We start from the raw sequence: 13,785 nt of genomic DNA, 5'->3' as shown, positions 1-13,785 counted from the left end.
TTAAAAAGTTTCAAGTTTCTTTTATTTATTGCTCTAAAAAAGTACATTTACATAAAATTGATAACAAAAGTATATTATAAATATCTTTAAAAGAACTCCAATAAAATCATTCATGTTTTACACGGGTATAACAGTCAGTGTACATAAAAGTATTTAAGTACACATTTAATATCAGAACTTATCCTTTTAAAACATATTAAATACTGATTGCCAGCTTCATGTGCTTTGGTACACAGCAGCACCGGACAGATAATACAGTGAGGAAAGTGCTTGTGAGACTTGAACCCAAGTCGTCTCTCACGAGGTTACAGCTGTGGTTGATCGGGGATCAGGTCACAGTCCTCTATCCTACACGACCTCATGATCTTCAGGCTGGTCCACTGAGAGGGTGCATGACTCAGTCTCTGTCTAACCTCCACGCATGGTGGATGTCAAGTGATGCAGGTCAGGAGTAGAAGTTCTCAGCCAGCTTCCTCATTCTTTTATTGCAGCGTTTGATGTCGGGTGCTGGAGGGCTTCTCCAGCTGCGATCTACAACGTCTGTGTCTGTGCACTCACTCACTGTAAGCCAAAGACTGCTGTCCAAAACGTCTTTGTCCGTCTCGTCCTTACTGTCCACACCTGTAATAGGTGGCTGACCAGTTTGTGACTCTTCACCTGTGTCCCCTTTCAGCTCCTCTTTGGAAAGGTTTGGATGGAAGCACTGATAGTACATCACTTTAAATAAGAGTCCAAGGATGTAAACTGCAACAACACTGACAGCAGTGATTATAGCATACAAGGGGGAAATTTCAAAATAAGGCGGCTCTGTGCTCATCTTCCAGCACCACAGACTGCAGAGGAGGGAATTATCAGCCAGTATGTACCCATGATAGAGCAGCGTCCTGTACCTCGTCCTCCCTTCGACCACGCTGAACCAGTCGAAATACCAAATGAGACCCACGGTGGCTCGGTAAAGCCATTCTCCGCCAGGGCTGTCCATGAAGTCGGTCTGGGATCGCCAGGCGAAGAAGAACAGAACCAGCCAAGAGCAAAGGAAGTGGGCCAAGATGAAGCAGGGCAGCACGGAGGCGAACAGGGCGAGGGCGGTGAGGCGAGACGAGATGAGGAACAGGTTCCAGAAAAAGTAGACCACCGATGAGTTCACCCGCTGCATCTTCTTGTCGGGCAGGAAGGAGCGCAGGGAGCGGTGGTACATGGTGACGCTGAAGGCGATGGCAGAGGCCGAGCCGAAGGCCTTCAACACTGAGGAGGAGAGGAAGTGGTCATGAGAGACGCCGTGCAGGAGTTCCATCATTAGTGGAGCAGCCTCATTATGCATGTGCAACACTGAGTGTCTACTTTCACTATGATGAAGTGCTCCACTCAACGGCTTCTGGAGAAGTCAAAGATTACAGGGCAACCTACAGTGGGGAGGAAGTAGCATGACTTTGGGGAATCAGGGTCAGTCCATTGTGACATAATCAGGTCGCTTCCTTCCTCATTTCTGTGCTCTTGTTGACCCGTTTGAGAGGACTTCTCCCACCTCCTTCTCCGAATTAACCAGAAAACCCATGATATTGTGTCTGAAGAGAAACACTGCTTCTTATCTGTTATCACAGTTTTGAAATCCGGCATGTCTGAGGTCTGAAAACCTGAAAACATACACATATATATAAACCTAACTTATCTGCATTCTAAGGTACTATCAAGGGTAAGAAATAATAACAATGCTGCTCAAATGCTACAGTACAATAGATTATAGGTTAGTGTATTATCAGCCAAATGTGTTTAAAGTACTCATTTTGCATACTGAATCACCACTTTCAGTGTTATATAACTATACATTATGATAATGTAACACTGAATAAATACTTTTTATTACATTTTATTTTTATTTCTGATTATGATCACTTTAATGTTGTAGTTGGAGCAGGTGGAGCTAATACTACAACAGTGTATCTGACTGTAAGTGGATGTTTTCTGTGTGAATAGTAGCTAAAGCTGTATGGTAACAATTTCAACATTTCTCTCTAAAAAGGTGGAAAGTACCATAAAATGGAAATAGTCAAAGTAATGAATGGTGCTTAAATACAGCAGGTGCTTCGTTACCACTGAACCACTGAATGGGGCTGAACTGACCCTTTAAACTTTAAAGGGTCAGTTCAGCCTCCTGACAACAAGCCTTTCTTTAAAGTTTAAAGAAAGGCTTGTTGTCAGGAGAGCATCTATGAACTCCAAACTGTAAAATATTGAAATGATACAATCAGGATGCCACACTGGACCTATCATTCAGTAATTCAGCCCTATAGCCACTCATGAATTCAATATGCACCGGTGATGATCTTTCACCAAATCTGCAGGATGTAACTGAGCCATGAGTAACGTACTGCACCTGTGACGGGGTCGATCTGGCCCCGCTGCAGGATGATCGTGAGCATGAGGACGAGCTGAGGGGAGCTCTCTGAAAACGTCTCAATGAGCCGCAGCATGCTGAGATCGTGGCTCAGGAACACGGCGAAATCCTGGGGTTCCTGCTGCTTTGTGAAGAAGCTGCGAAGAGAACTCTCCACGACACCTGCATGCCTGAGAAGACAAGGTCGAGGGATCGAGAGCACACAGTTAAAACCACCGTAATGACCGTAGGTTATAATAATAACCAGCATGCTGTCTTCACTTAGAGACTATTTGTCCAGAGGACCACAGAGGACTGATAGAGAGCTTCGTCACATGGTGGAACAACAATCACCTGAAGCTCAGTATCAGCAGAACCAATCAGCTTGTGCTGGACTACAATGCTTCAAACATGGATGTTGCTGCAAAGAAGCTACACACTCTAAAACGTGGACGCTTCACACACGTTCAACCCAACAGACGATCGATACAATCAACACAGTTTCAAGGTGGAAGCCCAAGATTAGAGTCGCCAATCCAGTGTCTGACCAAATGTGAAATATCATCACAAAAACACTTGTTTTTACAGAACATTACAATGCCACATCGCAGTTGACCTTTTGGGTATAGAATGTCATGACTTTTTACATCCTGTGAGGCCTTTGTATGAAATTTTGGTGTTCTTAGCGTATGAACTCTTACATCCCAAAACGTGTTTTGTGAGGTCACAGTGACCTTTTACCATAAATCCTAATAAGTTCATCCTTCAGTCCAAGTGGACATTCGTGCCAAATTTGAAGAAAATCCCACCAGGTGTTCCTGACGTAATGCTTTAACGGCATGGACAGGTTGACAACCTGAAAACATAATGCTTCCGGCCACAGCTGTCACTGGCGTGGAGGCGTGATAAAATATCCTGTCAGCCACCGTGTTAACAGGAAATGAAAGTGATGATGGAATTCATAGGAGATGACTGAATGTTGTGTTTTCTTCTATTACATGCTTTTAGTTTCAGATTCAGCGTATGTTGAAACAACACATTACACACACACACCACCCAAGACTGGATGCTGGCCACAGTGCCGCCCAGTTGTTCCATTCAGATTATTTCCCGTAAATGGCTTGTCGTGAACAGGAAGAGCAAGGATGGGGCTTAAAGAGCTACACATGCAAGAGATAAACAAAAACAGCCTGGTTTTAAGCATGTTGGTTCCCTGCATTCACACCCATCTAATTCCACATACAACAGAAGGAAAAACAGCCTAAAACACTTTGAAAACACTCTTATTATTATAGTTTACAAGGCTCACACAACCTGATGTAGATTCCCAGCTGCAGCACATGGAGCGCCTTGAGCTGTCTCTGGCTCAGCCATTTCTCAACCGTTGTTTCCCTCTCGAAGCCCTCGTAGCTGTACCAGAGCAAGCTGAAGGCCTGGACCAGAATAGACGAGCCCAAGAGAAACAGCAGCAGGATGCAGAGGCATGTGTAGGCCATTTCCTGGTAGAAAGTCACAACAGCCCATATGTCCAGCCCAATGTCGAGCAACAAGAACACCAGACCCATGCAAGTGAAGAGGAAATCCAGCGGGGAGTACCTGAACACACCCATTGTGCCTGTGAAAATGAGGTTTTCACATATCCCACTTAAATGCCTGCGACTAGTGCAGCTACATATTTCAGGCAACAGCTGTTTACGTGTCACCCGCTGATTTCAAAAGGTTTGAAAGACAACTGACAGGAAAAGAGCCAAGGTTCAGTATTCAAATGTTGTGTAACCCCTCCTACAAATGGACCGTCCTTCAGGCTACTCGACATCTTAAAGGCACACTGTAGTAATATGATCATTCCCAGTTTACATACATACAACACATACTGTAAAGTGTCACTTTAACAACTAAGCTGTGTAGTACCCCAATTTTTTAATCAAGTAATGTTACTGTGAAAAAAAGTAAAATCATCCTGCACATCAGATAGTTTGTAGTCTGCATCATCAAAGTGTCTATGTGACAGAAACACACACATTAAAACAGATAATACAACATTGTGACCACTTTAATGATTGCACATGGCATATGAGGTAAAAGATTAACAACCAGCAGCGACCTTGACTTTTGGTTTCAGAGAATAAATGAATCCACAACACTTTCCATGAACATTCTGCAGAAATGAACAATGGTTTAAGGTTTAACAGGTGAAAACGGCATATGAAACAAAACTTGAGTGTACTTTAAGGTCACCCAAAAAGATTAAAAAAAAAAAAAACATGCTGTCTGGAATAATGCTGATTGAACAAGTGTGGCACTGGTTTATTCACGACACAGAGGGAAGAGAGTGCTTTGATCACTTGAGTCTGAACTGATACCAAAGTAAACAGAGCCGTTTGACACGAGACATTTAAACAAGGTAAACAATGATGAGCCAGCGAAAGTACCACAAGCGTTTGTACCTGCGGCTACACTTACGACATCCGTTGTACTAACAAGTCTTTGACATGTAAAGAATTAGCACTTGACCTATTTTACACCACCGATAAAAACTAGCACCCCGTCAAGCGTTCTAAATGTTTCACACAGTAACAGAACACAGACATTATATAAAGGAGAGCTTATGGTCAAATCTACATTCAGAGGCCTTCAGTAGGTTCCAGTAGCAGCAGCTGTAACATGACCCAAAAACCTCAGACACACATTTAGACAGCCTTTGTTGTCATGTACGAACCTTAGAAATCCAATCTTCATCGTTTTTGTGAATTAATCTGAATTTAGAGAGAGAATTGTCAGACTCTAAAAAAAACAAGGTTATTTTCTTATTTGCTGACCGTGTGTATTTTGGAAATACAAAGTGTTCACAGTAACAGTAACAACAAACCCATATGATCATATGGTTTACATGACAAAGAAGTCTCCCACATATGTAAAAATAGCACAATATAATTTGCTTCGTAGAAAATGCATCAATTAAAACACTTAACTTCGATAGTTTAGAAATTTCCTTAAAAATATTCAACGTTTTCAAGTACAGTTGAGAAATTTGACAATGTTTGTACCGTAAGATGAGATGAACCTGTGAAGTATCTAGATTTGTCAGGCATTTCATTTGTTGGCTTAGTTATAAACAGCTAACAGATTTTCCAAAAATGTACAGTATCACAGTGTATGAACTGATGTATGATGTATGTGCTGATATGAAAATGACTGATACATATTGATCACTTTTAATTTCAAGGACTCAGAGTTCAGAGTATATGGAGCATCTGATGAACACAAACAGGACGCAGTTTAAAGAGAGACTGTTTCATTCTACCACTACAACTGAAGGTAACATTTATCAGTACTACATGGTCGGCCGTGACACACACAAAGTCAGACATCACAGGTGTGAGAAATCCGCTCTGTTTGTGCTATCAGTGTTTCTAATGACTCCTTGCCCGGAGTAAAAATGAGTGGCATGGCAGGCCATACGTTTGTTGAGAAGCTGGGACGACAGGGTGCCGTCCTGGATGGAAAAGTCTTTAAAGGACACTTCTGCGTCAGGCAGATCGTCAGGCAGTCCTGGGTCCCTCGCCGGGGGTCTCCACAGCTTGGGGTGGAAGCAGCAGTAGTAGACGGTTTTGAAGAGCAGCCCCAGGAGGTAGGTGAAAGGTAGAGTGATGAGCAGAGCGAGGGCGTACGACTCACTCTGGACAGGGTCCCTGTAGCACCACCAAGTCACCAGCAGGATTCCCATGTCAGTGGTGATGAGGGAATGGTAGATGATGCTCCTGCCTCTGGTCCGACCCTCTGCTACATTAAACCAGCTGAAATACCAAATGAGCCCCACAGTGGCCCTGTAGAGCCACTCTCCACCGGCGCTGTCCATGAAGTCTGTCCTCTGTCGCCAGGCCCACAACACAAAGACGAACCACAGCATCAGGAAGTGGGCAGCGATGTACCCGGGAAGGACAGAGGCGAAGAGGGCAAGGGCTGCCACACGTGGGGCGATCAGCAGCAGGTTCCACAGGAAGTAGATTAAGGAGGAACCCCAGCCCTGCTTGGCTTTGTCTGGGAGGAAGAAGCGCAGGGAGCGGTGATAATCCACCACCATCCAGGCGATGGAAGTGGTGGATACAGCGATGCTCACAACTGCAAACACAGAAGTTAAAACATCACAAAAGGAAGTGTACACAGCACACAATTCTGGTGTGTCCTGACGAACCATAAACCAGATGGAGTGTGCTTTTACAATCTCAACTGGGCTTACTGTTATTCACATATAAAACATGATCCTCAGCTGCTTGCTTTTATTGTGGGGTGGAAGTAAGTCACATGAAAGCGAACTCACACTGAACAGTCCTGGCCTTGTTTGTGCGCAGCATGACATAGATCATCAGGGTGAGCTGAGGAGCACTCTCGCAGAACGTCTCGATGAGCCGGAGCATGCTGAGGTCATGCGTCAGGTAAACGGCATACTCTGACCCTTCCTGTTTCCGCCACCAAACCCTGAAGCCTTGACGGATGGCGGAGATGTGCCTGCAGAGAATGGCTGTTACATGACTCACAGATTCACAGCAATGATCACACACCAAATGCATGCTGCTGAACATGCTTGCACGAAGCAGTCTGTCATTATGCATTAAATCTCTTCAACAGCAAGGACTTTTTTGAGCTTTTCATACCTCGTTAACTCATTATTCATGCATTTTATGCATTCAGATCTCTTCTGAGACACCGGATTAACTCGTTGCCACACCTGACATTTATGTTCATGGTCATAAAAGTCTCACGGCACCTGACAAATGTTGTTAACTACTTGCTTGACTGTACTAATCTGTAAAAATATGCCGTTTTTTTCTAAATAGGTCAGGGATAAATGTTCCTGCAGGTCTGGGCATGGGAATATCTAATATCTAAGGATTATCTCGCTAAGAGTATAATTTCAGTTTTATTGTAAGTGTGTTTGCATCACAGAGGAAAGGTGTTGTAACCTGTTGAAACACTTTCCACATATGAAGAAATCATCATCAGTCAGATGAGCATTAGTCCCAATTAATTAGTCTATCCAACCAACCAAGTGATTAGCTGCATAGTTTAACTTACATTATTTCAACAATACAACAGGTTTGCTAGCATTTACACAATTTGTAGTCTACCTGCAAAGGAAGCCCAGCTGCAGCACATGTAACAGGCAGGAGAGCTTCACTTGGTCCCCGAAGAGCACGGTTCCTCCACCGGTCTGTGCACCGAACCCCGGCAGCTCACGGTCATACTTGAGCCAGAACCAGCTGAACATCTGGACCACAACAGACGACAGGACCATGAGGCCGACCAGCACCCCGAACCAGAGAAAGTTCCCCCGGCAGTAAAACTCGGCGGCAACCCACACATCGGAGCCCCAGTCGAACAAGAAGGTACACACTCCGATCACAGAGAAGACGAAGTCGACCCAGGAGTACTTCGCAAAAGTCGCGCGCTCCATAGCCGTTTAACCCGAGTCCGTTAACTTCCGTTGACCGACCGACCGACCTGTTGCTGTTAAGCTAACAATCGGCTAACATCGCGTACCGTTATTTCTCTTCACAAAGCGACTTCACATTCTTCAACCCATTGAGGACAAAAAGTTGTCCACGCCTTCACACTTGAGCAACAGGTTGAACTCACTCCAAGAAGGAATATTAAAACTTTGCAGGCATATTAGTGGAAAAAAAAATGGTGGCTTTAAAGACAAATATAACCGCCACACACGAGAGCCGCAAGTGTGTTTGTAATGATACTTGTGTGTGTCTTTGTTAGCCCCGCCCATCGCGGCTCATCCGTGTCGCGATGGGGCAGAAAATCCGGGACGCAAAGGTTTTAACATTTAAAGACCACACATCAGACATGGAGCACATATGCTGCATATGTCATATATTCATGACAACACAGAGCTGATAAGAGTAGTCAGTGAATTGATTAGTTTATTGACAGGAGGAAGAACCGAAGCAATTTTAATAATCAATCAATAATTCAGTTTAAATAAGCAAAGCAAAATGCCGATGAAAGTCACTTGTGCAAAAATGCCAGTCGCTTATTCCAGCGTCTTAAATGTGAAGATTTGCTTCTGTACAGCGTTTTATATGATTGTGGACCTGAAACAGTCAATAAATCAGTTGGCAATAATTCAATGGCTTTGGCTCCTCAAATGTGAATATTTGCTGTTTGTCTGTTTGTTTTGTCTTCAGGGATAGTAAATTGAATCCCTTTGGATTTTGGGACTTTGGTCAGACAAAACAAGCAATTTGAATTTGCCAGTCAAGTGACTACCAGTGGACTGCTCGGAGGAAACACAGCATATTCCACAGAGTTGTCCAGAAATGCCTCTTAATAAACAACCTAATAACTTTTTTTGTCTGCCACATTTAAATGTAGTTTAATATAACCACAGTTAGGCAGATACATAAAGTGTAGAGGTATAACTAATGATGAGGATGACCTCTTCAAATTACTTGTTTTGTCCAAATAATGATCCAAAGCCTGAAGATATAAAATTCAATATAATATTGACAAACATTCATACATTGACCTCGAAATCCTTACTTTTGAGATGCTGAAACCTGTCATTTTGGGGAGGTTTTGTTAGTGTGCCACTTGAGTAATCTATCCTCTCAGCACTAATAGGTAGATAAATAACTTGCCTGGAACTAATGAGGCTACCTGAGAGACGAAAATCAGGCCAAAGAACCCACATCACGTTAAGCCACGCCCCCTAGCCGCGGCCTATCGTATCGCAGGAGCGTGTGTATGTATCCGTGCTTCCTCGCGCCTCCTCTGAGTGCGTTTCGTCTGAACTAGTCGAGTCCCACATTTCGGCTACGGACTGAAGCGAATAACATGTCGAGGGTGTACATCGGAAGGTTGAGCTACAGAGCAAGAGAAAAGGACGTGGAGAGGTTCTTCAAAGGCTACGGGAAGATACTCGAAGTCGACCTGAAAAATGGGTAACTTTGATATGTCGATCATTGTCGGAAGCTAACGTCTTCACAGGCCGCACTTGCAGTCTGGGCCTTGTTTGTTGCCGCGGGCATGGCCTGCTAATGCTAACTTAGCTGGTTAGCATGTTTGATATTTACCGACGAAACACGTCGAAATTTTGAGCTACAATGAGGTCTTATTTTTGCCAAAGTGCTCATTGTCTCGATACAATCTGCAAAGACATGCTGTTGTTTGTGAGCTTTGGTGAAACACTTGCGCTGCTCGACCGTGCTTAGCTAAGTAACGCTAACAAGCTAATGTTAGACGTGGCAATGTCACAGGCGGCTGTGTGTACAATCAAACCCTTAGCCAAACAAGTACAAATTCAGGCGCAGACGTGTGTAACATTATATTGGACGTACTTTGTATTACAATCGTGCACGCCCAGTTGTAAACGACATTACGATAGTAGTTTTCGGTTAGCGTTAGCATGGCCTTCCCGTGAAAGCTGCCTACCTCGCGTCTACATATACCGTACCGTTAGAGAGGTAACGTTTTAATAGCCCAAAGCTGGAGCTAGTCTGGTTAACGCGTAGTTTTGTTTTCATTGTTGATTAATCTGACGATAATTTTCACAAGTAATCGTTTTAATCGTCAGCATATTCGGGAAAAGGCCCATTACGCACCCCCTCCCCCAAAGTCAAGGTGGAATATTCAAGCATCGCGTTTTGTCTCACTGCCAGTCCAAAATCAAATGCGTCCACGATACGGCAGGCAAAATCTTGCTTGACGGTGACGGATTTATCGTAATCTGCTGAACTCCCTGTCTTTCGGTATCGTTATCGTTACCGATAGCACTGGTTGTGGTTAGATCTGTCGATTATTCAAGAATCAGTTGTTTAGATATGAAGCAGGGACCCGCTGCTCAACTTTTTATTTATCTGTTTGTGTCATGGTGCACATGCTATAGGGATGTGTTTGACCTCTGCAGTGTTTTTGATCATGAATATGTTGTAACCCTGTGTTAACATGTTCTTTTCTTGTATAGGTATGGGTTTGTTGAATTTGATGAGCCCCGTGACGCAGACGATGCTGTGTACGACTTGAACGGCAAGGAGCTGTGTGGGGAGAGGGTCATTGTGGAGCACACCAAGGGGCCCCGTCGTGATGGAGGCTATGGTGGTGGAAGAAGTAAGTCTTCAGTAGAGTATTGTGTTTATTTCACATGAATAATGTCATTGATGAGGGATTTCATTTATTGCAGGGAACCAGTAATCTAGGTTTCAAAGGGGCAGAATGTAAGGTGTCCTTGGTGGCTGATGTGCATTCAATTTATATCCTAGTGTCCGTAATAGATAATATTCAAGTATCAGCTGAATTTCTGATGTGGGTAGCAAGTAAGAGGTATGGAACCAGGGCACGCTTGGTGTCTTGTTTTTAGTAAAAAAAACCATGAGTTAGGAAATGTCCATTTTAATTTTAACCAGTATCACCCAGTTCTAGAGGTACCTGATCTCAATTATTGATTGATTACCTTTTGGGACATTAACTTGCACATCTTTAAATGAAACTCTGTTGTTTTCACTTCAGTTTTCGATTGTCCTTGAGCCACATGCATCCATCCACCCCCCCTCCCCAATGTTACTGTCATCAGGTTTTTCTATTGCGCTGGTTTCAATGAGCCATCCAGGTTTTCAATGGCCCATTTACCACATGGGTGTGCCTCTCCTGTTGGATGGGGTACTCCCAATTTTGTTTTTGTATTGTCTTGCAAACCAGTTCACAGACAGTGTACGAGCACCACTCACTACAGCACTTAACAGCCTTTTCATCAACTGAACAATAAGCGTGGGAGGAGATTTCCTTATCAATGCATACTGTGATTAAATTTGTGTGCATCAGAGCCACCAATGACTTGGAAAAATATCTTGGATTTCCATATGATGGATTGAAAATGTTACATGTGAATATGTGATGGGGTAATGGCTTACTGATGGAAAGGATATAAATGTCTGAATTTGAATATGTAAAATAACCATTTGTCCAATATCTTGTAATCTATTGATGTCTTATTCCGTTTATTATTTTATATAAAATGATTGTCGATTTAAAGGTAAAGATTTAACAAAGAACCTCAATGTTTTAATTGAAAGAGTCCTTTGCTGACTGCCTGCCCCTATTGCTGGCCATGGTGTCCCCCCTTTCCAAGAGTGTGGTTTGACCATTCTGGGCCCCTGGGCAGACCAAAAAAGGGAGCCATTGTGAATGAAGACCGCTTTTCCCATTAGGCCCAGGCCGGGTGGTGAGGATGCCATGGGGGTTAGGAACAGATGTGGGTTCAGCTCTTATAGGTGCCTGAAAAAAGAACATGTTTTGTAACAGTGATATGTTTTTAGATAGGATAGCTTATAAACTTGCTTTAGTTCACCGTAAGTACTTCCTCAATCAGTTATGTTTTGAGTTTTCTTATTTAGCAAATAGGCCTATTGACATTTTTACCAAAATTTTATCAAGCTATTATTTGTTGTGTAGGTTTAGGTGTTTAAAGATTTCGATTTGTAGAAAGAAATAACTAGATTTTTTTAAAAGGATTTAATGATTTTTTTTCTAAGTCTCTTTTCACCTTTGCTTTTCCCCTTCTTTGTTTCCCTTTCCCAAATGAAATTTGACTTATGTTTTTAGCATGTAGCTTGGAGTTTAGTATAAATGCACCATCTCTGTTTTTTTTATGGTCCTCATTTTATCTGCCCTTTCCTTGTTACCTTTAAAGGTGGATATGGACGCTGGGGAAGAGACAGATATGGTCCGCCCATAAGGACAGAGTATCGTCTCATTGTTGAGAATCTTTCTAGCCGCTGCAGCTGGCAGGACTTGAAGGTATGTGCTGTTTGTTTTTCTTGCATAATCAGCTTTTATTCAAGTTTTTAAGGAAGTAACGCCCAAAGCCAATAGGTAGTACAACAAAGTGTTATCTGTGACTCATTTATTACTATTATCTGAAGGCAGCACACATTTTTTTCCCCCACAGTTATTGGGGCGATATTTTTTTTTCTACATGTTTTTTTCCTTTTTATATTGTTAAAATTTAATTTTGCTTTATAATATGCACATATTGTCACCAGTGTCACAAGATTGATGGATGTTGCATTTCCAGAACAGTTAGAAGTAATAGTAAAGTAGATGACTACAGTGCAGGCTGCACCGTAGCCCACCTTGAGTTTGTCATCATACCTTAGATTTTTTTTGTTCTGAGCTGAGTATGTCTGTAAAATCATCACTTTCCCTCAGACCACAGTGTGTGTTTCCATTTCTCTAAAGGACTACATGAGGCAGGCAGGGGAGGTGACTTACGCCGACACCCACAAGGGCCGCAGGAATGAGGGAGTGATTGAGTTCAGGCTCTACTCTGACATGAAGAGGGCTCTGGAGAAGCTTGATGGCACAGAAGTGAACGGTAGGAAGATCCGCCTCATTGAGGACCGCCCTGGAGCCAAACGCAGACGCTCTTATTCTCGCAGTCGCAGCCGTTCCAGGTGAGACACACCACTGTCATTTTTCTAAATATAAAGGGTGCATGAGTTTCAGCTGCACATCACAGAATGAAGGTGTTAAATCATGTTTCATATGCAGTGCTAGAAAAATGATTGGAGAAAGGCCCAGCAACCATAAAAGCTTCAGAACAGTCACCACAGCAGTTGGTGTGCAGGCAGTTGGACTGGTGCTAATATTTTTTTTTTTCTTTAGGTCCCGCTCCAGGAGCCGCAGGTCCCGCAAGAGCCGCAGCCACAGTGAGAGCAGCAGCCGTAGCCGCTCCCACTCCAGGTGAGGAATCACAGCTCTTACAGAGGCGATATTTTGCTAAACACATGCTCTGTAGTGAAATGAGCCCCCAGTAAACCGTAAAAGTAACTTGAAACTTAAGAGACCAAATGGTGTGTTCTGTCTCCCAAAAACCACTGCATGATACACGACAGTGCAGTAACGAGGACGGCTTACCACCTTTAAGACTCTCAGCAGCCATCTAATAGCAGCCACCCTGAGATGTTGGCGCTCAGTAACCAGTTAGCAGAAAGATGAGAGCAGATGTTTCTATAAATAGACGTTAACAAGGCCATGAAAGTGCACAGGTGCTTGTACTGGTACGCACGTAGCGCGCAGCCAGTGACTGCGAGTAGCAGTTTATATTCACAGCTGTTGTTTTGCTTCAGCCCCGTTTGAGATTGTAGACTAGTTTTAATCTGGGAAGTTATATCTTCGATTAAATCTAGCCTTTGGTCTCGCTCCGTCAGAACATCTTGTATTTAAAATGTTCATGGTTATAGACAGCGCAAAACTGTTAATGGAACTAACTGTCAGAAACTAGTGTTCTGATGAATGTAAATATTTTGTGCTACTTTTTATTGTTTTGGTGTAAATTAATTCCAGTGTGGACATTTTTCCCCCCTCAAAATGAGAAAGTTGGTGGGCACGGTGGGGAATCAAAC

The 13,785-nt window shown here is 43.2% G+C and overlaps 3 protein-coding genes across 3 annotated transcripts in view; 1 reads left to right on the top strand and 2 right to left on the bottom strand.

Annotated features, from left to right (window-relative positions):
- Nucleotides 1-33: 33 nt before the first annotated feature.
- LOC121619719 (XK-related protein 8-like) lies at nucleotides 34-4,086 on the bottom strand. The gene is made up of 3 exons (XM_041955587.1): nucleotides 3,689-4,086; nucleotides 2,375-2,565; nucleotides 34-1,245 (listed from the first exon to the last, which is right to left on the bottom strand). The coding sequence occupies exons 1-3, from the start codon at nucleotides 3,982-3,984 to the stop codon at nucleotides 446-448; spliced, it is 1,287 nt and encodes a 428-aa protein (XP_041811521.1). The 5' UTR covers nucleotides 3,985-4,086; the 3' UTR covers nucleotides 34-445.
- A 331-nt stretch (nucleotides 4,087-4,417) lies between these two features.
- xkr8.3 (XK, Kell blood group complex subunit-related family, member 8, tandem duplicate 3) lies at nucleotides 4,418-8,044 on the bottom strand. Its single transcript, XM_041955606.1, has 3 exons — nucleotides 7,504-8,044; nucleotides 6,696-6,883; nucleotides 4,418-6,496 (listed from the first exon to the last, which is right to left on the bottom strand). The coding sequence occupies exons 1-3, from the start codon at nucleotides 7,827-7,829 to the stop codon at nucleotides 5,745-5,747; spliced, it is 1,266 nt and encodes a 421-aa protein (XP_041811540.1). The 5' UTR covers nucleotides 7,830-8,044; the 3' UTR covers nucleotides 4,418-5,744.
- A 1,113-nt stretch (nucleotides 8,045-9,157) lies between these two features.
- srsf4 (serine and arginine rich splicing factor 4) overlaps nucleotides 9,158-13,785 on the top strand; it is a 5,576-nt gene continuing 948 nt past the window's right edge. The window contains exons 1-5 of the mRNA XM_041955006.1: nucleotides 9,158-9,327; nucleotides 10,350-10,492; nucleotides 12,072-12,178; nucleotides 12,620-12,834; nucleotides 13,046-13,123. Coding sequence (XP_041810940.1) covers nucleotides 9,221-9,327; nucleotides 10,350-10,492; nucleotides 12,072-12,178; nucleotides 12,620-12,834; nucleotides 13,046-13,123 — 650 coding nt within the window. The 5' untranslated portion in view covers nucleotides 9,158-9,220. The remainder of the gene's footprint in view (nucleotides 9,328-10,349; nucleotides 10,493-12,071; nucleotides 12,179-12,619; nucleotides 12,835-13,045; nucleotides 13,124-13,785) is intronic.

Source organism: Chelmon rostratus, chromosome 16, assembly GCF_017976325.1.
Source record: "Chelmon rostratus isolate fCheRos1 chromosome 16, fCheRos1.pri, whole genome shotgun sequence".
Classification (NCBI taxonomy): Eukaryota; Metazoa; Chordata; class Actinopteri; order Chaetodontiformes; family Chaetodontidae; genus Chelmon; species Chelmon rostratus.
Note: the sequence above shows the minus strand (reverse complement) of the source record. Positions and strands in the feature narration are given on the sequence as shown.